This window comes from Athene noctua, chromosome Z (genome assembly GCF_965140245.1).
Source record: "Athene noctua chromosome Z, bAthNoc1.hap1.1, whole genome shotgun sequence".
In the NCBI taxonomy this organism is placed as follows: Eukaryota; Metazoa; Chordata; class Aves; order Strigiformes; family Strigidae; genus Athene; species Athene noctua.
Genome location: NC_134077.1, coordinates 54816127 through 54838070, shown reverse-complemented (window position 1 = coordinate 54838070; position 21944 = coordinate 54816127). Strand labels below are relative to the sequence as shown.

General features: G+C 39.5%; 1 protein-coding gene across 3 annotated transcripts in view; it reads left to right on the top strand.

The window, feature by feature from the left end:
- Positions 1 to 18496, top strand: part of NTRK2 (neurotrophic receptor tyrosine kinase 2) — a 214406-nt gene extending 195910 nt beyond the window's left edge. For all 3 annotated transcript variants that reach the window (XM_074933115.1, XM_074933113.1, XM_074933114.1), the window contains 2 exons: positions 12165 to 12323; positions 13168 to 18496. In XM_074933115.1, the coding sequence (XP_074789216.1) occupies positions 12165 to 12323; positions 13168 to 13353 (345 nt within the window). In that variant the 3' untranslated portion in view covers positions 13354 to 18496. The remainder of the gene's footprint in view (positions 1 to 12164; positions 12324 to 13167) is intronic.
- The last annotated feature ends 3448 nt before the right edge of the window (positions 18497 to 21944 follow it).

The window sequence follows — 21944 nt, the reverse complement described above, 5'->3', positions numbered from 1 at the left end:
TAAGGTCCCTGGCATCCTTCAGGGCAGTGGAAAACTGTGTTCTCTTAGAGAAGGTACCAGTTCTGCCTTACTCTCTTATTCACTACCCTGCTCTTGCGGGGGAAAACAAATGAGCAAGGACACTGCAGTTTTTGTGTCCTGTGTGCTGGAAAGGTGAAGTGATATTTACTATTCTTATTCTGAATATGGTGTTCATTTCAGCAGTGTTCATTCTGAATATTGCATTCCTTTTTCTGAAGTAGAAGAGGGTTGAGTCTTCTCGTATGGTGGCAGTGTTTTGATCGTAGATCACCTTATGCAGGAATCTATTAATGTTACTGGGTGTTTACTGAAATAGCTGAAAGGCACATGCAAGATTAGGGCTGAAAGAGTCTTCCAAGGCTTCAGCCAATCCATAAGGGGACTGAGTGCAGTAAGAAGGTTATGTGGGACATAGTGCCCATGGATGACTGCTTGTGTGCTTGCTTATTGGAGATGCTTTATAATAGATAGAAGGCTGACTGGTCATCCATTCCTGCATGCCCTGATCTATGGTTGTGACCATTTTGCTTTTTTCTCAGGTCCTGTTTACCCTCTGCACTCCTTCCATCCTCACACCCTCTTTTCTTGTGGTATTCATCTTGATTCCTTTCTCCATTCCCTAGGGCTAGGATGTTGTTGCTTAGTTTAGTAGATGCTTCTTCATTAAAGTGCTCTTGCTGAGCATAAAGAGGCCCTTGTTTGAGTAAGTGCCCATTAGGGGGAGTAACCCGTATTAGGTACATTTAACAGGCAAAGTTCTCCCCTGCTTTCTCTAGAGCCAAGACAGTCTTAGAGACAGTAACTTCCTTCTGCTGTTACTGTGTCAGGCCTGTCACAGGAGGACATGGACGCTGGGAAGCTGTCTGACCTCAAAGAGGAAGAAGTTGGATTGAATTTTGTTCAGGAATTGTGAGACTTAATACCTGTTTGGTAGAAGCATGGTCTGTATTGTTTCACATACAATACTCACTGTTACCTCTTCGAAGCAGGCAAAGTACGTACATGTAGCATTATTTGGGGGTTTCAGATGGCTAACTTCTACCTGACTACTTCCTTAGATCAACAATTCTCACACAAAACTGGAACCAACTCTCACTTTCCAGAATGGTGTTGTATTGACCATAACAGTGAGGTCTCAGTAAGACTTAAGCAGCCTTACCAAAAACATTGCAGTACATTTACTATCATTCTATAAATATTTTCCTATGTAACTAGATGACAGATACATGTCAAAACTAAGTGGCATACATTTTGTGATGGAGTCTTCATGATCTTGCATTAATCCTGTTCCTTCACTACTCAGTTCATGTTTCTCGGCAACAGAGCACCCAATCACTCATACATGGATAATCATGCAAAGTGTTCAAAAGAATTTAAAAGCAATTTAAAACAGATCAAAGACACAGTTCAGCAACTTGGAGGACATTCATTTAAAATGTCAGTATTCACATGGAATTGCCATGCCATGCTTAGCAAGGCACCCTCCTTTGTCAGTGTTAGCTAGCCAGTGATAAACCAACTGATGAAATGAACATGAGACTTACGTAACACTCATTTTGGATGTTCTGGAAGACTACTGGGGCTTTCATACAGAATGGGTCTTGCACAGTACAGTGGCTTTCCATCTCAAAATCATTATGGAAGGAGGAAGATCCTTTCAGGAGATAAGTTAGTGGTGCATGTGTTTTGTGTTAAAAGCCTCTTAACTAGTTCGATGACTGAAGTGTCTTGAAGGGGTACTCCTATCTGGCAGAGAGAAAACGAAAATAGAACAAGACTGCAGCCTAAGTATGGGGCCAAAGCTAATAGGAACACACCCTTCTTGTAGGCAACAGTGCACCATAAAATGAAAATATCCTGATGGATACAAGATCCAGGGACGTTTTCAGTGGAAGCAACCACAGAGGCTAAGATGCAAGGTTGGGTGAAGGTGACAGCCTAATACACAGAAAGAATAATAGATTTGCCTGGCAATAAACCAAAGAAAACTATATACCAAGGCCTGAGGCACATAACATTTTAATAAGAACACCACTGAGTACATTTGATAATGCTCCATGTGGATCAAGCTGAACATATCCAAAGGGTATTATAAGGTAGCATGACTTTAAAAAGAATTGCAGACTTCATGGAACAATATTTCGAAAGTTTTCATCTGAAGTAGATGAAAAATACTCTGAAGTGCAAAGACTCAAAAACATTATTAGGGGTATCATATCATGTAACCAAGTTAAACTGCAGCTGCTATGGTGAGCCCATTTGTAATTTTTTAGAAGTGGCTAGAAAAGGTGTTATTATTATGTATGACATATATTCAAGGGTGTGTAGGAGCCTCATGTAGATCAGGACTTCATTGACCTAGGCATTATACAAGTAGGCATTATACAAGCATAGGGCGAAACCTAGTTGAGCCTAGTTTAAATATGACTTGGTTTAGTACTAGATTTTCACAGAGATGGATTTGGGAGTCCTAGTCTGAAGTATTCCTGAACTGTCCAAAACACTGGGACTGTAAGCAATTGTAGAAAACCCCAAACAAATTAAAATATGTTTTCTTAACAATATGATACATTCATTTCCCATGTGGCTTATTTTGAGTATCTCCAGGACCCTCTTGAATCTAGTCAACTCTAGAGTCTGGGAATGCTGCATGTAAGATTTATATTGAAGATGATACAGTTGACCTGAATTTTTAACAATAGATATCTCAAAAAATTAAACGACTGTCCTAACTACTTTGGTGTAAAATTGAAGCCTATTTTTTAAAAAATACCATATTAGCTTTGAGCTTCTAACCTTCGAGCTCTCAGTTTTACTGCAGATTCTACTTTTTTTATTTGAGCCGTGAAACTAAAAATACATTTATGCATTGATTTTTAATTAATTATAGTATTACAGCAGTGCAGCAAGCAGAGGACTCAAACGTTTAAGAGGATTCTTACTCACCAAGAGAGGAAGGTGAGCATGCATGAGGAAGGAACCATCTCACTGTTGCATGTTTACAGGAAGGAGTAGCTTCATCCTAGGAGGAGGTAGAAGATTTTCCGGAAGACTCCCTTGGGGGACTGCAAAATTTCTGAGGGAGAATCAGGGAGAGTAAGTGTAGCTGTAGGTTTCTTTCCCACCCACCTCTTCTCCTTTGCCCACACACCACTAGCATTTGGTGAAGGATGTGCAGAGTACGTTGCAAAGTCCATAGTGTGGTGTGGAAATCCATATGTGTTAAATCTTCAGGGAGCCCTTACCCGACATGCAGCAATGCTGGTGAAGAGTCCTGTATCCTTTTAGAGATCTCTGTGACCATCCTCTGTTTATCGGGATCACCTAGTAATGAAAAAATTCAACAGGATTTATTTATGTCAGAAAGCCAAACCTCTACCTGGTGACAGGCCATCAGGGAATGGATCCACCCAGGGAAATCTTAGGGTTCATTTCTTACTAGATTAACACTTTCTGTGAATGCTTGCATGTCAGGAGATTATTTGGCCTCATTTTAGATGCAGAAGGAAAGATGCTTCAAGCATCAGAGATATGATTTACAGCTCAGTGTTGGTGTTAAACAAAAGCAGTCAGGTGAATTCTGAGCCATTGTGTACACAATGCAGTATAGCATTTTCCAAATGGAAAGAGGCAGTGCTGAGGGTAGAGACAGGCACTGAGAACAATTAAGAAAAAAACCCAAAACCAAAAACCAATGTTGTGGTTCCAAGCCCTCTGCTGGTGTAAATTCTCCCTTTACACCAGTGTAGAAATTCAGCCAAAAGCTATAAAATTATTTCATCACTACTTGGGCTACACTTTGGTTCTTATGTCCAGGAATGGTATTTTAAGCATGACTTGAGGAATAATTCAACATATGAATTTGATAAGAATAATTTAGAATTTTGCAAGCCCCATAGCAGTAATTTTTTTATTTTTTTTTTTGGTAATAGTGGTTACTGGTATCTTTAGTGATCATACTGCATGTTGTTTGATGGATGCCTCATTTCAGAGCAAATTCCTGTTTCAACTCATAGAATGATATCATGGTACAAGTGAGGACACAAAAATTATAATTCACAGAAGGAAAACTAATTTTTACTGTTGTATTTTAGTGAAACTATTCTTTTGTGTTTTCCAGTTTATGTAAACAAATTATGGTCTAGAGAAAGTGAGAAGCAGGAAGCATCATTGCAGAGGAGAAGGAAAACAAACACAAGGACCTTACATTGCCTTATTTATTAGCATCTGGCTGAGGACCGGTATAATTTAGTATCTCTCAGGTCACTGCCAACATGGCTGTCTATCTGCATACGTTTAGATACACCTGTTGACACTATTAGTGTAGACATTACCAGTGCAGGCACTGAAGACATATCAGGATTGTGGTTGTGGTCATACTTCTCCATTGCTCTTCAGTCAAGTAGAGAGAAGTCTTCACAGAAAAGAGCATTTGCCAATTCTCTGAAATAGTAAGGTTTTTGGTCTCCCTTTGTCTTCATGAAACCTTGCTCTGCCTACTTGATGCTTCTGGCTGGAAGGAATACACCTCTGGACTCTCTTCAAGGCAGTAGTTGACAGATTTGATCTGACTTGACGTGCCCAGCATCATACCGGTAGCCTATGAACAAGCCAAAATAGATGACATAAAATGGTTGACTTATTTATGTCCATTGTGCACGGGTGATTCAAAACAACCTCTTTCATTTGTGGGGAAGATGCGGGAACTCAGTAGGTTTGCCCATATTCTTTGGATTTGAGAAAATAAAGACTACTCATTTTGTTGCTTCATATAGGTGTAACAATTTGTTACTATTGCTATTTGTGATAAATTAAACACCCAGAGAAAAGGGGGGAGGCTACCTAGCAAAGGTCACAAACTGGAACATCTGAGACATTTCAGGCCAAAATTATGGTGCTCCCATGCAGTGTACATTATAGAATCACTTTTGTCACTCACAAGAGAGAAGTAAAGCTACAAACCGAGCCCTGTTGCTCCCTTCTTCTCCTGTGATGTAATTTGACATGACCTATAGAGACATGCTATGTTAACCTACAGTAAATTTGAAAAAAATGTTGGTTTCAGTAAAATAAATATGGGGAAAAGTTGTGATCTCTAGTACTTGAGAAGTAGCTTTCAGACCTGACATCAGGATTGGAGATATCCTAGTGAGCACGAACTGGCTTACGTGGTATCGTACTTGACTTTCAGAGTCTGCCCTCGAGCAACTGCTACTTGTTGATATTGACTCTGCAGTTCAGCTATTATCACATTGCACCTCAAACCACCTATTTAAAAAAGCAAACAGAAGTTAGGATTTCAGCTATGGTACCGACTTGTAGAGGCCAGTTTTCCAATGCATATTAAAGGTTATTTTTAAAACTTCCCTGGTCCTGGTAGCCCAGATTACTTCGGATTAGTATATAAAAGTGGAATTTGATATTTTATAAACTGTTTGCTTTAAAAATCAGAAAGGCAATAGTTGTAGTTCATTAATATTGCATTGCAAAATTGTTTTGCTGTCAACTTGGACACATTAGATGATTATTCCAGAGCCTGTGAGGATTTTAACATTATTCCAGCTGCTTGTCTGCAGGTACCTGATACCTCTCTTCATCCACTGGTACAACCCACAGACACTCAGGTGTGGAAACAGTGGTAGGGTACAGGTGACATAGTGATGGCTTTTTGTAAAGCAAAACACAGGACTTCACATTCTGAGTTGCAAGTTGTGCTGCTGGGGTGATCATTAACTATGCTATGGTGTAACTTGATATGGCAAATTAGGAGAATACAAAGTGCTTTAAATCCCATCTCCCTGCTTTTTCACCAAGGTCCTAAATTCACATCTTCAAAAATGAATCTAAATGTCCACTGAATTCACTGAAGTACACTGTTCAAGTTGTCTTTCCTTTCAGTTTACCACAGTATAGCTCCCTTTATTATTATGACTTAGATTATCATTTATTGTTTAACACCAGAAATTTTTCTCATTTTAAAGTAAAAACTCTTATATTTTAAAGGAATATGCTTCTTTTTTTCAGTCATACACACTTCATCCTGGGACACTGAAGATCCTATAATATACTGACTTCACAGTGCTGCAGATTTCTACTCATTTAAATTTCCTTCTGTCCCTCTGATGATAGGGAACATTTCTGTTAATCAGAGAGGTGAATCTGTCACCTTCTTAATAGCACTCATCTGATCTTACCTCCAGGGCACTTCATCTTCCTTTCTTGGAAGAGTAAGTGCTCTGTTATGCAGTAAGGACTACAGTTTATTAATTATCCTGTATATTTGGCTGACCCAATATGATACTGTGTTGTGCAAAACAGAACAATAGATACAGGTTCTGTATCTTTTAAACTTAGCATTTGAAAAGATCTTTGTAAGATACCAGATTCTAAGATACATGCATTCATTCATTCATTCATTCATTCATTCATTCATTCATTCACATATTCTAATTCCATGTGGTAGCTCTCCTTCATTCCACCCTTTTGGCAGAATTGCTTCTAGCTCTCCATAAGCGTTGCTGGAAAGTTTGATAAGAACTGCATATTGCAATGTGTGACCCACCTACGTAAAAACATAGGAATAGCTTCTCCAATGGCTTCTCCAGTCCAGGATCCTATTACTGTGAGTAACCAGTGCTCGTGGAATAGTATGAAAACAGGTTAAGCATATGTTAATATTTCCCTCACGTACTCTCTTAGCCTCCAGCACTCTGCAGAGCATCCTTCCTGGGCCAGAGATGGTATCTTAGTGTTTGATAGCCCTTGTCAGATTTTATCCTCCATGAGTGTGTTTAATGGCTTTTTTGATCCCAGGTAAGCCTTGGAGGTTGGCAGTATCTTGTGGCAATGAGTTCCACAAGCAACCGTACAGTATGTTATGGGATACCTCTTTTTGTTTGTTATGAACCTGACATTTACAAATTCAATTTGTTGTCTTCAGGTTCTCACATTCTGTGAAATTCTTGAGTAATTGGTCTTTATTCATCTTCTCCATATTGCTCATGGTTTCTTTCATAGAAACTAATGAGAAGAATTGTATCTCCTGTGACACAGAGTTGACACGCAATATTGAACTGATGTTGCACAACTGAAGAGAGAATTTACAGTGTAATAGATGTTGTTCTAGACATTGTTTCAGTCTTCTGACAAGACCACTGGTACAATTAATTAAGAACTTTGGACATAAGCTCCTTTTGAATAGAGATGAACTCAAGCAGGGTTAAAAGTGAAAATGAAAGGACACAGCTTTAGATATTGGTTAATAATCTGCCTTAGTTCATAAATGGAGTGGCATGGCTTGTTATAACTGTGAAAATAATATATTGTTTTTCTGCAAATGGACATGGCAGGACTGATGATATTTTAAGAGGAGTCATTGACTTTGTCTGCAAGGCTAGGGCATGGAAGAAGGGAAAACAACAATTATTGATTTTTTTCTTGTGCTGAGAGAAACATCTACCAGCATTTTTGAGGGGAAAATGTCCTAAGATGGGGAAGCAAGTCAGAAGACCAAAACATAATAGTGAAAACTACCCTAAAATGCTGTAATCCCACAAGTATACAGGATTCTTTTTTAGGAGGGGGTGAAGAAGTGAATCAAAAAGTATAGCTTGGTTCCAGTTTGACAAACTAAGATCCAGTTGCATTGAAGAGACTGAGTATATACTTGTCACATGACAGTTAATTTAAGCATATGCTGAACTGTGTTGCTGCTTTCAAGACTACCACCCTGAACTGCAAGAAGTCTGAGATCAGCAGGGCTCTGGAGAGATGCAGCAGTCAAGCCAGATGGGGCATTGGGTGGGGTCAGGGCTGGAACCCATGAGCTAGTCATTCAGGTTCATTGAGCTCACAAAGTAAAAAGATTACTTTTATTCTGTTGGCAGAAAAAGCATCACTCGTCTTTAGAGAATATACAAAACGTTGTGACACATATTACTGCAATGGCACTCTGTGGGTGTCGTGGGAACCTGGGAACACTGAACGTAAATGAGGATGTCTGTTTTCCAAGGCTATGGAATTGGTTGCTGTGCTTTTTACTGCATGAATTCAAAGTAATAGACTACTGAAAGCCAGAAATTTTAAAAGGTGGAGAAAGGGTTATGTAATACAGTGCCTGCAAAAGCAGGAGGTTGGATTTGATGTCCTCTCCAAGACTGCTGGAACCTCTCCAAATATGACCACCAATATTTAGCAGGAAGAGACTTTACTCCCTGTTCTGGCTAGTCGCTGTCCTGTCCTTTGGTCAGTGCCTGCAGCACCCTACAGCATGGCTCTGGACCCCAAAGCCCTCTGTGGTACCGTCAGCATCACAGCCCCCAGTGCTGCTATGGTAAGAGTGGATTGCAGCTGGCATGCATTGCAAAAATGTGTCTGGTTCATTCAGCCCTTCCACTTCATGGTACAAATGAGTAAGGCCTAAACCTGGTGTGAATTGATTGAGTGGTCATCTTAGCAACTTTATTTCTTGTGCCTTTCCCAGCCTGTGGCTTGCAGCTTATCTCTGCAGCCCCACATATGCTCTGTTTCTTCTTCTTATCTCTCTAGGTTGCCTTCCCCCAGCTCCACCCACAGCCTCCTGTTCCCAGCAGGAGCATGAAGCTCCATTTTCTCATTCTTTGTAAGAGAGCATACCCATTTGTTCACAAACATTGGGCAACAGGGCTTTGGTTTCCCATGGCAGTTGGGCAGTAGAATTTGAAACAGTGACCAGGGCAGGTTATGAACAGATGCATTTTTAATTGGCATAGGGAAATTGCAGTGATTGCCTGCAATCACTGGTTGATGATAGTCAACTGAGGGCTCTTCTTCTAGCAGTAATATGTGCAAGAAGGCTGGGTTTACATTGGATGGATGGATGCATGCATGCATGCATGCATGCAAACTCTTGGACAGCAAAAATCAACTTCCACAGAGTTACATACTAGGCCTGGTTTCCTTCTTAAAACCAAATTTCTGCATTAGACAAGACTCACCATTTCCTAGTGAAGGAGGATACAGAACATGCAAAGCCAGAAAGTGAACAAATTATCGATCTCTAGAGTTAAATGCCAGGCTTCAAGACTAAGACATGGTGCTTGTACCGCAATCCTTGAAACTTGACGTTTGCAAATAATGAAAATAATTTTCAAGGTCAGCTTATCTGGCACCTTTCAAAGTGCTAAATTCTTTTAAAAGATGAGTACTAAAAGTAGTGACAGGTGGAATGATGTATTGTTGAAAGTGCAACATTTCATATGTGAAACAGTGTGGTGGTTTCCCCTTGCAAGTGCTTCTTTGGAAAATATAATAGTTCATTGACCTGGCATTTCAGTCTCCTCCCTGTGGATAGTTTGTGCATTGCAAAAGCTAGTTCACCAGGCTTTCTGCTTCAGATTCTAGCTTAATATTGGTAATAAATCAACTAGTGAATGTAATACAAGGCTACAGCTGGGCTAAGGAGTGCGTGCTTTCATAAACTGACAGTTGGAAGCAAGTACATAAGTCCCAGAAAAGATCTGCAGAAGTGCTATTCTACATAAAAATGAACCATCATAATGTAGCTGCTTTCAGGTAAGCATCAAGAAAATTTACCCTAATTTGTATCTATAAAATGGTCGGTTTTGCAGCATTTTTACAGCTACTGTATAGATTTTAAAGTGATAGCATATTGTTAAAACTGTAATACTTTTAAACCTGTCATAACCTTAGCTAGACTGAATATAAAGGTGTTATTTACCTACAACAGTAAAGTGCTTAGCACACAACCATTTTAGAATTACGTGTCTCAAGCAGCATGCAACAGTGTGTACAGCAGAGACTTTAAACTGCAGAGTGCTAATGATATGAGACCTGTGTAATACTTGTGTTTCTTATTAAAGCATATGCAGAAGACATCCTATTGAAGCACTCAGCACCTTTGAAATTTGGTTGGTGTGGTCATGTCGTTCTTCCTTGGTCCTCGAAAAACACTCCTTAGCCTTGCTCAGAGTTTGGCAACAACAGTGAAAGGGCACTCCACCTCTCTTCACTGCTATAACGGCACAACTGTGGGTGCTTGGACACTACAGTCCAAGAAAGATCAAAAGAAGCTCACAACTGACTGGCAGTTTGTTTCAGACATCCTGAAAACAATGGTGCGGAGTCCCAGGATTCAGTTCAAGAAAGCTCTGAAGCATGTGCTTCATTTTAAGCATACACCTGACACAGCCCTTAATGCTTTTCTGAGCTAAGTGAGTGTTGACCCAGTAAACACTGTTCGTTAATAACAAAGGAAATGCGCATTTAGAAAAAGTGCCTTTGGCCAGGCCCTGACTCATGCTTTCAGTGTGGCTGAACTGAAATCTGAGTTGAAACTGAAGGTGCTCTTGGACCACAGGTAGATGCTCAGCCTGCCACTGGTGATGCTCAGTGTTGCACAGATATCCTGTCTTCATTGCAATGCCATCTGGAAAGAAGAGGACCCACTATAATATTTATTGATACTTTAAAGGCATTAAATACTATCTTTTCAAAGATGCTGAGGTGTTGGCAGTAACTTTGCCTAAAATGATTGCTAAGTGATGGAGACACCTCAGGAATTCTCAGTCCTGGACAAACACTCTACCCCAGTGTTTTACCTTTGGGGACAGAAATGGACACAGGTCCAGGCAAGATGATGTGCGAAGAACACCAAAGAGCCCCATGTCATGTACTTACCTGTAAATTGAATTTTTGCTGTCAGCACTGATGAGTCAGTCTTGCTATGAGAGGCAGCTAGGTCTGTGATGTTACAGATCAGTGCATTGAAGAGTCATTATTTGTGGTGATTTATCGCTCTAGAGGTGTGCCATTCATTTTACTGAATGGCACTGTAAACTCAGTATGGAGTCCTACCTCTGTGGTTCTGTAGCAAGGAACCATGAGAAAAGATTTGGTGAGTGGGGTTTTATTAATTATTTTTTCAAAACCTCTTGATGTAGGATGTGACCAATAATAAAAACTAGAAACACATACTTTATTGTTTATAGCTGTCATTAATTTTTAAAGAATGAGTCAAAAGAAACTGCTGAAAAGAACCAGTAGCAGAGACTGTATGATGAGCAGATCTAAGAGCCATTTTTAATATTTGATGAGACCGAAAACTTCTCATCACTAACCGTGTTTTAATGGCACTTGCCCTTTGTCTGAGTGTATGTGGCTGTATGTTTTTAAGGGACTAACTTTTCTGAATTTATAATGCAATACTTCTCAAGATAGGGGTAAAAGTGGTGGTTCAGATCTGTTTGGATGCCATGTCAGTTTAAGTTATGATTACGTGGGAAACGGAAGCTTTGTTTTCATCTCAGCCTGTTCCTGTGTTACTTTAAACTCTCCACATTGAGTGACTTCTCAGTCAAAGATTATTAAAAATACTGATGCGCAGAGACTTACATCTAGTCTACCTGCCCAAGGGGTAAACTGTAACATGTTCTAAGAGACTTTCAGAATGGCGTTCATTCAATGAAAGATCCCATTCAATGTGAGCTGATTTGGATAAGGGTCCATGCCTTACAAGTTATTTATTATCAGGGGAATATATCCAAAGGGCTGATTTTTTTTAAAAGCTGTGTAGGAGTGGATGGTTAATGTGGAACAAAATAATTTAATGCATTAAATATTGAAATTATCAACAGAAAATACCATTGCTTTAATTCACTTAAAGTTAGGATATTAAACCATACAGATCCTGATCCTACTCTGTCATGAAGTAAGACCACTGTTCCTTTATGAATTTCATTTGATATTGCTGAGGAGAATCATCAGTGCAGATTTAATTTCATGAATCTTCTTTAGTTTCCCAAGTGTTAAAATGGAGAGTAAAACTGCCTAATTTGAAGTAGGTTGGTAGGCTAAATTACTTAATAATTTTATAAAGCTTCCTGTTCCTTGGGTATGGTATTAGTAGCAAATGTTAAAGATGACTTTGCACTTCAGAAACAATGTTGTTGGAGATTCTGTTGAGAAACATATCATGGTAGTGACTGTTGTTGAGGGACCATGAATCCCTAGTTCTTAAAAGCTCTTCAAAGTGAATGGTATCAGATGGGAAAAAAAGAAGCCATATTTTCTTTTTATTTAATGTCTTGATACTCTTGTGCAGGTCTGGAGGAATTATTTCTGACTCTTTCATTTGTTTTTCTCAGGTTGGAGGTCACACCATGCTGCCCATTCGTTGGATGCCTCCAGAGAGTATCATGTACAGGAAGTTCACCACAGAAAGTGATGTCTGGAGCCTAGGGGTTGTATTATGGGAAATCTTTACCTATGGCAAACAGCCATGGTATCAGCTCTCAAACAACGAGGTGTGTGTAATACATTCTCAAATTGCATTGGGAAGGCTGGCACATTAACTGTTGGTGTAGCTTCTCTGGAGAAGGAACAGCAACAGATTTATATAGTAGAAGCAAAACCCCTGATAGCAGGTATTTATGGTATTGTCATTAAAGTTGTGGTTGAATTTCTTCCTTGTCACCCTTTTCTCCCCAGGGTGGATGTAAGTTGTCTGAGCAGTGCTATGCCAGTTGGAATTTACCTTTTTTCTGTGTATAGGATCGCATCTGGTCTGGGTATTGAGAAAGATCATGAAGCAATGAAAAGGAGCTTAGCTAACTCCTGAACGGGCTTTGGGTAATTTCAATTCCGTATCATACATGTCATTGTTGCAGAGTGGTTACCCAAAACCATTCTTGAATAGATTGAAGTAATCTTGAGATCTCTTAATTTCCAAGCAGTCACAAGTAACCCCTTTCCAGAGATTAGCCACAATGATAAGGAGGGAGGGAGAGGTACTGATGCTCTGTGTAAGCAGCGTGCAGACTTAGTCTCCTTCTGAGATGAGATGAGGTTGACAGATGGGTAGAGAGAGGAGGGATTACTTCCTGGCAGTCATTCCCTCATGAGTGGAAGGGGCAATGTGGATGAACTTAACATTGGTGAAGTCACTGCTCCTTGACAACTTACATTGCAGTGCTTTTTACATCACATCCCACTGCTCATGCATCTACCTAGAAACATAGCCCTTGGCAGAGTTGTCTGGGTGACTGCCACCAGTGAGGCTGCTGGAGTGATTAGCGGTTAACTCTTCCACAGATGACCCCCACATAGCTGGCAAAGCTGTGCTCATCCTTTCCTTGTGCTTCCTTGTAGGTGATTGAGTGCATCACTCAGGGCCGAGTCCTGCAGCGACCTCGCACATGCCCCAAGGAAGTGTATGACTTGATGCTGGGCTGTTGGCAACGGGAGCCTCACATGAGGCTCAACATCAAAGAAATCCATTCCCTCCTCCAGAACTTGGCCAAGGCATCTCCAGTCTACTTGGATATTTTAGGCTAAAATCTCCGAGCATTTCTTCTTACAGGCTGTGGGAATGAATGTGTTCAACTGCCACTGAACTCTATTAAAAATGTGTTCTTTGACAGTATTCATGACAAAGTTTCGGAGAAGTTTTCAAAGGGCAAGCAATGTGCACTTCTCCATCTGTAGACACAGTATTGACTTTTTAGACGTTACTGAGATGTATCTCCTTTCTCTATCTCTCTCTTTCAGTTTCTGTCATTTTTTTCTTCCCTCCTGTCTTTCTAATCAGTTTGGCTTCTGCATTATTGTAACTCTGCATAGACAAAGGCCTTAAAAACCTGATCTGTTATATCAGCAGACTCTTCAGTTTGCCCACCACAACTAACAATGCCTTGTTGTATTCATGCCTTTGATGTGGATGAAAAAAAGGGAAAAATATATTTGACTCGAACTTTGTGTTTTCTGCTGTACAGCTACTAGGAGTTTCTATGGATTCACCTCAATTTTTTTGCTTCAGCATGTGGGTGGAGAAAAAGAAGACTGGTGTTCTCTACATGAAGCATGTTCCTTGCAGAGATAAAGCCAGATGGAAAGAAGACAGTCTTGTGTGCTACACTGTCTGGAGGAATTAGGAGATCAGATGGCATCCAACTCCACAAAAAAAAACACTGAAATGATTTGATGGAAGGCAAGAGGGGGTTTAGCACTTTCCCTGAAGAGTCTTTCTGAGGATTAAAGGGATTGTTCAAGGAGGCGCTTTGCCATCACCTTTCATTGCTAGATACAATTAAAAAGGAAAAAGATGCTGCCTGCACTGCACACAATTATGTTACAACATGATAGACTAAACACATGCCCTTATTTTGTCTTCTGGTAGGATGTTGTCATGCCACTGGTATAAAAATGTTCTCCAGCTAGTCTTTTTTTAATAAAGGCTGAAGCTAGGCTTATTAATGTACATTATTAATTTCAGGATCATACGTTGAAACTAAGGATTTTGATAAGATAGGACAAGCTATAGATTCTGGGGCAGGTGTATCTTATACTGTGCTTGTCCAGCAGTGTATTACTTGCTTCCTCAATCCTTTTTCTTTTTTTTAACCATGCAAGAAAAACTGTGCATGGTCTTTGTCGATTAATGCCCTTTGTGCACAAAGTATCACTCATCTTGTAGTACACCCTAGTAGGCGTAGTGGACTCATAACGATACAACTGTTTCATTAGAAGGGGCTAATGGAGGACATTAGCCATGTTAAAATGCCTTTACAATGTTACAGATACAATAGGCTGATATAACATGAATAATCTAAAGCACAGAGATCACTGGTTAAGTTTGAGCCATGGCAGGGGATAGACATCTCTAGAGAAAATAAATTACTCTGAGGTTATGGCTTACTATTCAGAGTGCAAAGATCCTGAGCTCAGCACCATGTTCGTATTGGTACTAGTGCTGTCATTACCAACATTCACTCTTTCGTAAATAATTTCTTTTTGGTGGAATTGACATTGTATATGTACAACATTTGCATGGCCACTGTGTTGATGACAGCTGCATGGGCATACCTGTTATTTTTCAAATCAGAAGTTGACAATTTCAAATTTAGAGTTAGGATTATTTTTAATATGAATTCTTACAAATGAAAACCTACCTTACCTATTCCTCAAGACTTTTGCCTCCCTCTGTGAGGGGGCGTTACTGCAAAAAAGTGATCTTTCTTTCCATTCTCTCTTTTTGGTATTTCTTATTGATATGAGCCTGATCAAAATAGTCCTTCATCTTTGTGTTGGGGATATTTTATTTAATAAATTAAGCATTTTATTTTTGTAAGTATTCCCATAGCACATTTAATATATAATTTGCTCACATATATTATTTATTGAGGCACTTTAGGTTTTTCTTTCAGAAGCTTTTAGAGCTAGCTCATAAAGATTCTGAACATTTTCAGAAGAAAACAGTTCACTGGACACTGACCAAGTTTTACCCTTCTCAATGTCACTGAAAAGGCACCATTACAAATAAACATGACAGTGTAACTATAAAGCCATACTCAGTATTTCTTTAATAGACTAGATGTTATTTCTTAACCACTACTGAACTGGAAACAACACAAAAAGCCAGAGGAAGATTCCTACAAGATGGGCCTTAAAATTTTATCTAGACTGTCTTGGAAATTCACACAGCAAGCTAAAGACTGAGCATCCAGTGAAACCCATTTTCTTGGAAATCTGAATGTTGTGTTCTAAAGGAATTTGAAATTTTAAAAATAACAGTGGTGGAAAAGAAAGGTGTCAGAGTCCGCTCTTACTGCTCAGTGGGGGGGAGGCTGCAGGTGGTGGAGGGGGGTGCTAAATTTCTACCTGCTGTATTCTGTCTTAGTTTCTTATGAGCTGAAGAAAGAGGCATCTGAGATGTTACTTCTTTTGGAAAGCAGGCTCCAGCCTGAAAGCAAGTTTTGCAAGCTCTGAAAGAACGTATACCAAAAATAACCACAAAACCCTGAAAATGTACGTAGTGGCATCTTCTTTTTGATTTACTAGTGAGACTATAAGAGTAATTTCAGAGAATAAATAGTGTTGCAATGCGTTGTGCAATAACATAACAGTATGTTAAACTTCTAAAGGACCAAATGTTCTACAGAGCCACCAGTATGAATAACCCTGACCTATATCATTAATGTTCTTGATAGTGCGTAAAATGTATAATCACAGTAGGCAAGCTATAAACTGTAGCTATACATAGTTTGCGTTTGTTCATGAAAAGGTGGGTAAGTGTAGCAGAATGAGCAGAGAAGAGAAAGAAATATGTTCAAATCACAATGAAGGGTGAGTATATTTGCATATTCATCATGCTTGCACTGTCAGCTAAATCTTATACACTGAGTAAATATGACAATCAGGCTCATTTAAAAAGTCTTTCTGGACTGTGCTATGAACTGATCATATATATAATATATATTATATATGTGTGTTTGCATATGGCATATATATATATACACACACATAGCATATACATGTATGCCTATGTCTGTTGTATTTTATTTATATATGTGCAGACATGCATGCACATTTATGTATGGGCTGTGTGTATATGTATAAATTTACATACACCTACGTTATTACAAGTGATGATTAGAGTGCTATTAATAAATTGATAAAGTTTGCTGAGTACCCAGAATATTGATTTTCCTTTGATATTTCTTTTCCTATGTTTGTAAGATTCAGCATTTTAACTGATGCGCAGCAGCGGCAGTGCTAGAATGCCAGAGATAAAACAATAAGCACTTTTCTTCCCCAGATAATTGCATAAAAAATTTCTTCCATTCCCATCTCACTTGTTGATTTCTCACAATTGAATGAACAGACAGGCTTCCAAGCTTGGAAAACAGAGTTTGTATTACTGCCATTTCTGGATTTGTGCTATTGTTGTTTTAGTGTCCTAGAATAACAGTGCAGCTCCATTAGCATTTTATACTCGTCTGTAGTAACGCAATCATTTCAAGAATGAGCTGGACTATTCAGACTACAACATGACTTGTATGAAAATGAGAATGCCAAAATTCAGCAGTAATAATAGCAGCATTCGCCACACTCTGTTCATCACCCTCAATAGATCTGCGGAACTCAGAACTGGCCATGGAGAACAGAAACTTGTAAAGCAACAGCACCCCATGATGCATGATGGAGTGTACCCTTTTTTAAAGGACTTTATTCATTTTTGATTTGTAAAACAATATATCTATATATTGTCTACAATAATAAGTATTAATAAGTAGCTACCTATTTTATCTTATTTTCTTTCCTTTTTTCATCTTCTCTTGCTATTTTCTTATTGCTTTCCTGGATTCTCTTTTCCTTTCTTTCCTCTTTCTTTCCTTCTTTTCTCTTCCTTTCTCTTTCCCTCTCTTTCTGTCTCTGTATCCTTCCCCACCATTTTGAGAAATTGTTTTTGTTGTGGTTGATGTAGACTTTTACAAAACACTTTAAAAAGAAATAACCCAATAAAATTATTAGGTCACTGGATGACTATGGTACAATGCGTATGTGTTAGAACAAGTCTGTGTCTGGGTAGTTGCAGCCTGTAACTAAATTTCAAATACTAATGTAAAATGTGAGGGAGGGGAGTGGGGAGGGACTGGGGATCAAGGTTACTAATCAAAGGTGAAGGTTTTAATAGCACAGGAAGTTGTATTTTCTTGTTGTGAGGGCTGGGATGAACCACTGCTGCTTTGAATCAAGAGGTCTTTTCAGAGCCTTAGTTAAAACACCTTTGTTTGCATGGGGCAGGGTTATATGCTACATTCATCACAAACATGAAGAAAAAAAAAAGTCTACATGTTGCAGGGAAAACACTGTGAATTTCACAACAGCAACGAAGTGACTATTCTGCCATCTTTTAAACATACGTCTCAGGAGAAGAAATGGGTTATGATGGGTATGTTATTTTTCCGTCTATGCATTCTAGACCGGGTCTGTGGGGTTTTTTGTTTGCTTGTAGAAGGTTCTGAGTGATGACCGGCTGGTATTTTATAAACACTGAATACTTTGGGCAAGGATAATAGAAGCTGCTAGTAATAAGGCCGTTTGATTGGAATATGTGAGAAAACAGAGATCAAATAGAATCTTTCCAGAGGCCTGTATCTTGCAGCTTGTATGTATCTTTCTGTAACTTAAAGAAAAGCAGCTAAGAATGTTTTGTATACAAGTAATTTAATTCAACATTGATGTTTAATTGAATCACCAATAGAAAGAGAATCAGTTAATTATGAAATATTTGTCCCAGCCCTGCTCTCCACCTATACTTTATGTATATATATATTTCTAGATACCGCTCTCTTTGTCACTTAAGGTAAAGAGGAAGATATCTACATATAAATCTCTATATTGTCACCAAACTGTGACCTGGTGTGTAGAGCTATCTTTCTTTTTTTCTTTTTTTTTTTTTTCTTTTTTTTTTTTTAATGTGATGTCTCTGTGTAGTGGTTCTTGTTTTGCAGTTTGTTATAACAAGTCATTGCTTTAAAACTTTCATTGCATCTTGGCTGATTTCAAAGTGATGCCTAGGTATCAGTGTTAAAAGTTTTTGTTTGTGAATCATGTGACCGGCTTCTCTCAACATGACATGGAAAGTCTCTTGTATTACAGTGTATTTAATAAAAATTATGTCTTACAATAAACAATGTCATCCAAAAGAAAGATAAAATGATTACTTTAAAAAAGCTAAAGATTTCATGAAATGTTGTGTGCCATTTTCTTTTGTTTGAATGCTTTTGTTTACCCCCATTCTTTTTTGAGAAGGATTCAGTTAAGGAGCAGTTTTGTACACTTACAAACACAACATATTTGCACTCTAAAACTCTAAATAAAAAACAGGTCTCTGAACTTACAGCTGATAAAAGAAGAGACCTATAGTGATAGGGCAAAGAAATATCCAATCTGAATGTGATGACAGACTTCTTTGTTTTCCAAATGAATATCCTGTTTGAATGGTTGTTCATTTGGGGAGCTGGCTTAGCAAATACCTCTTTATCTCCTAGCAGAAACAGGCCTTCAGATATTTTCTGGCTTTTTGCTAAAAGTGTACCTCAAACCACAGCCCCATTAAAAATATAGCTTGTTCTTTTTAACTCATGTCAGTCTAGAGTGAATATATTGTGAACAAATATAGCATTAAATTCAAGTCCTTGAAGAACATAATTAAGATTCAGAATGCAGAGTCCTTAAACATCCGAACAAAGGTACAGCAACTTGATTAAAGATCCCTCCACAAACTATTGTTCTAAACCAAATCCTTCAAGGTTAAAGTAAAACAATATGAGAGCCACTTTATGACTGCGTCTGCTTCCCTCTACCAAGAGACCTTTCTGAGATAAACGAGCTGGCTACAAGCATTCAAAAGGTCAAAGGAAAATCATCCACTGAGAAAAAGCCTCATGATAAAGTTTGTCCAAAGCTGTGAAATTATCCTTGAACCACACTAAAAATTCGTTGGCAGTTTGTGTTCATCCAGTGACTTAGAACTGCCTTGTCTGCTTTCCTGGTAAAATCCGGAGGCCTTCCAGACTTGGTGGGTTGTGTTGCCATCCCAAAATGAAACACTTTGCTGCAGATAACTGGTCACAATGAAGTCTCACAGCAGGAAGAGCTGCAGAAACTCTCAGCACCAAGCCTGTGTAAACATCACCCTGCAGTCCCAACAGCCTGCACACCCTCCCCACCGTTCCCTTTTCCCAGAGATTTTTCAGGCTAGAGCAGCAGCAGGGACTGGACACTGCCACTCCTCAGTGCTACAAGACACGAAGCCAGATGAACTAGCAGGGCCCATGGACAGCCTCAGCAATATTTTTGCAGCGTTGCAACAGGGCAGGTTGGTTGTTCCTCTCTCGTACAGCCCAGCCCCCTCAAGACTACAGTTGAGCTTCTCCCCAGCAGCCCTCCTGCCTACCCAAGGTATCCCATGGCTCCTTCCCACCTTATCCCAGACTTCCCAGATGTACCTTTGGGCAGGCAGGTGGTGTTGATACATTGATACCCTTGCTCATCTCTGGTTAGGGGAGGAAGAGTTTTGTGTGGTTTCATGTCTTTCCCACCTGGGTGTGTGTGGCCCTGCAGCTTGCACCATGGAGGTGCTAGTTGATGAGAATCTCAACATGACCCAGCAATGTGCACTTGTGGTCCAAAAAGCCAATGGTATCCTGGGCTGCATATCAAGAGAAGTGTGGCCAGCAGGTCAAGGGAGGTGACTGTCCCCCTCTGTTCTTGTGAAACCCCACCTAGAGTTGTACATTCAGCTCTGGGGTCCCCAACCTAAGGAGGACATGGACCTGCTCAAGTGAGTTCAGAGGAGGGCCACGAAGATGATCATAGGGCTGGAGTACCCCTCCTCTGAAGACAGTCAGAGAGAGTTGGGGTTGTTCAGCCTAGAGAAGAGAAGGCTCTAGGAATACCTTATAGCAGCCTTCCAGTACCTAAAGGAGCCTACAAGAAAGATGAAGAGGTACTTTTTACAGGATTGTTTGGCAACATGACAGGAGGTTATGTCTTTAAACTGAAAAGAGAGTAGATTCAGATTAGATGTAAGAAATACCTCACCACTGTGGGTGGTGAGACACTGGCACAGGTTGCCCAGAGAAGCTGTGGCTGCCCCCTCCCTGGCAGTGTTCAAGGCCAGGCTGGACGGGGCTTTGAGCAACCTGGTCTGGTGGAAGGTGTCCCTGCCTGTGGCAGGGGGGGTGGAACTAGGTGATCTTTAAAGATCCCTTCCAACTCAAACCATTCTATGAATCTATGATTCTATGTCCCACAGCAGAGGCTCAACTCAAAATAATGACTGGTGCCATTTTTGTTGCCTTCTGTTCACTGTAGTTGTAAGGGTGAAGGTGTTAATTCAGGCTGCACAAGAAGCTCACAGAAGATGCTTTAACGAGGCTGAGGAGGTTCCTGATGCTCCAAAACACGTCAGACTTGGTAGCTAGTTTAAGGTCACTGGTTTCTGCTGCAAGGTGTACAACCAGCCAAGCACCCTCCTGTTTGCTGCTCAGTGACAGCCTCATAGAGCCTCGCAGCAGATGAAGACTCATCAGCAAGTCTGTGCCTACCTTCTGCATAAAATCAGAGAGTTGTGAAATACCTAACAGGCCAGGAAGGGATATGCAACAGAAGTCCTGTGCCTGCATCTGCTAAGGCCTAACAAACTTCCACAATTGATTTCATGATGAAGAAGTCTTCGTGCTAAATGCTTCATGTAACAGGAAAATCAATCACCTTGATCACTGTGTTATTTTAAAAGTGATTCACAGTGTCTATTGATTATTCCCATTAGTATTTTTTAATAGCTATAATAAATCATTGAGAAAGTTTATGTTACAAAAAAGAATGATGGACCTAGAAAGGATGAAAAAAAATCTTGGATGTCATTAGGACAGGGTCAGGCAGACTCTACTAAACCAGTTCACAGGTTATCTTACCAAAGCAACTTATTAATATTTACCATAAATCATAGGTTCTGATAGGAAAGACTTCATGCAAGAAAGAAAAATACTTGAAGTAATCAGCTGAAGAATCACCTGACTCATTTCTATGCTAAGAGCCCTCTGCTTTGACTTCTTGTGGACAGTTTGATACGTACAACATGCACAGGGTTCCTTCAATAACTATTACCTTTTGAGAGTTGAAGGTTTTAGGGCTTGGGTCTATTTTTTTATCAGGGAGACATTGAAGAATACTAATTAAAAAAAACATAAGCAGAACAAGAAATGCATGGAAAAACAATTGCTTTACTTTCTTGAGCTGATAGTCACATCATGCAAATACATGTACTATCACAAATAATCACAATTTGAGCTAAAATTCAGCCTAGACCAGGGATTAATAAGGATGCTCAGAAGAGGAGAGCTTGTGCTCCTTCTGTCTGGATCTGTATTAGATGGTATGCAAGGGAAGAAGAGATGGATGGAAGATGAGAGAGTAAGTGAGCAAACCCTTGTTTAAAATGTGATGTAAATATTACTCGTGTAGTTTTGCTGTCCCAGTGTCTGACCCTAAAGACAAATAAAACAGACACTTAACAAATTATTTACACGTATTTTGAGCACTTCCAATACAGAAGGAGATGTTTCTAGGCCTAGCAA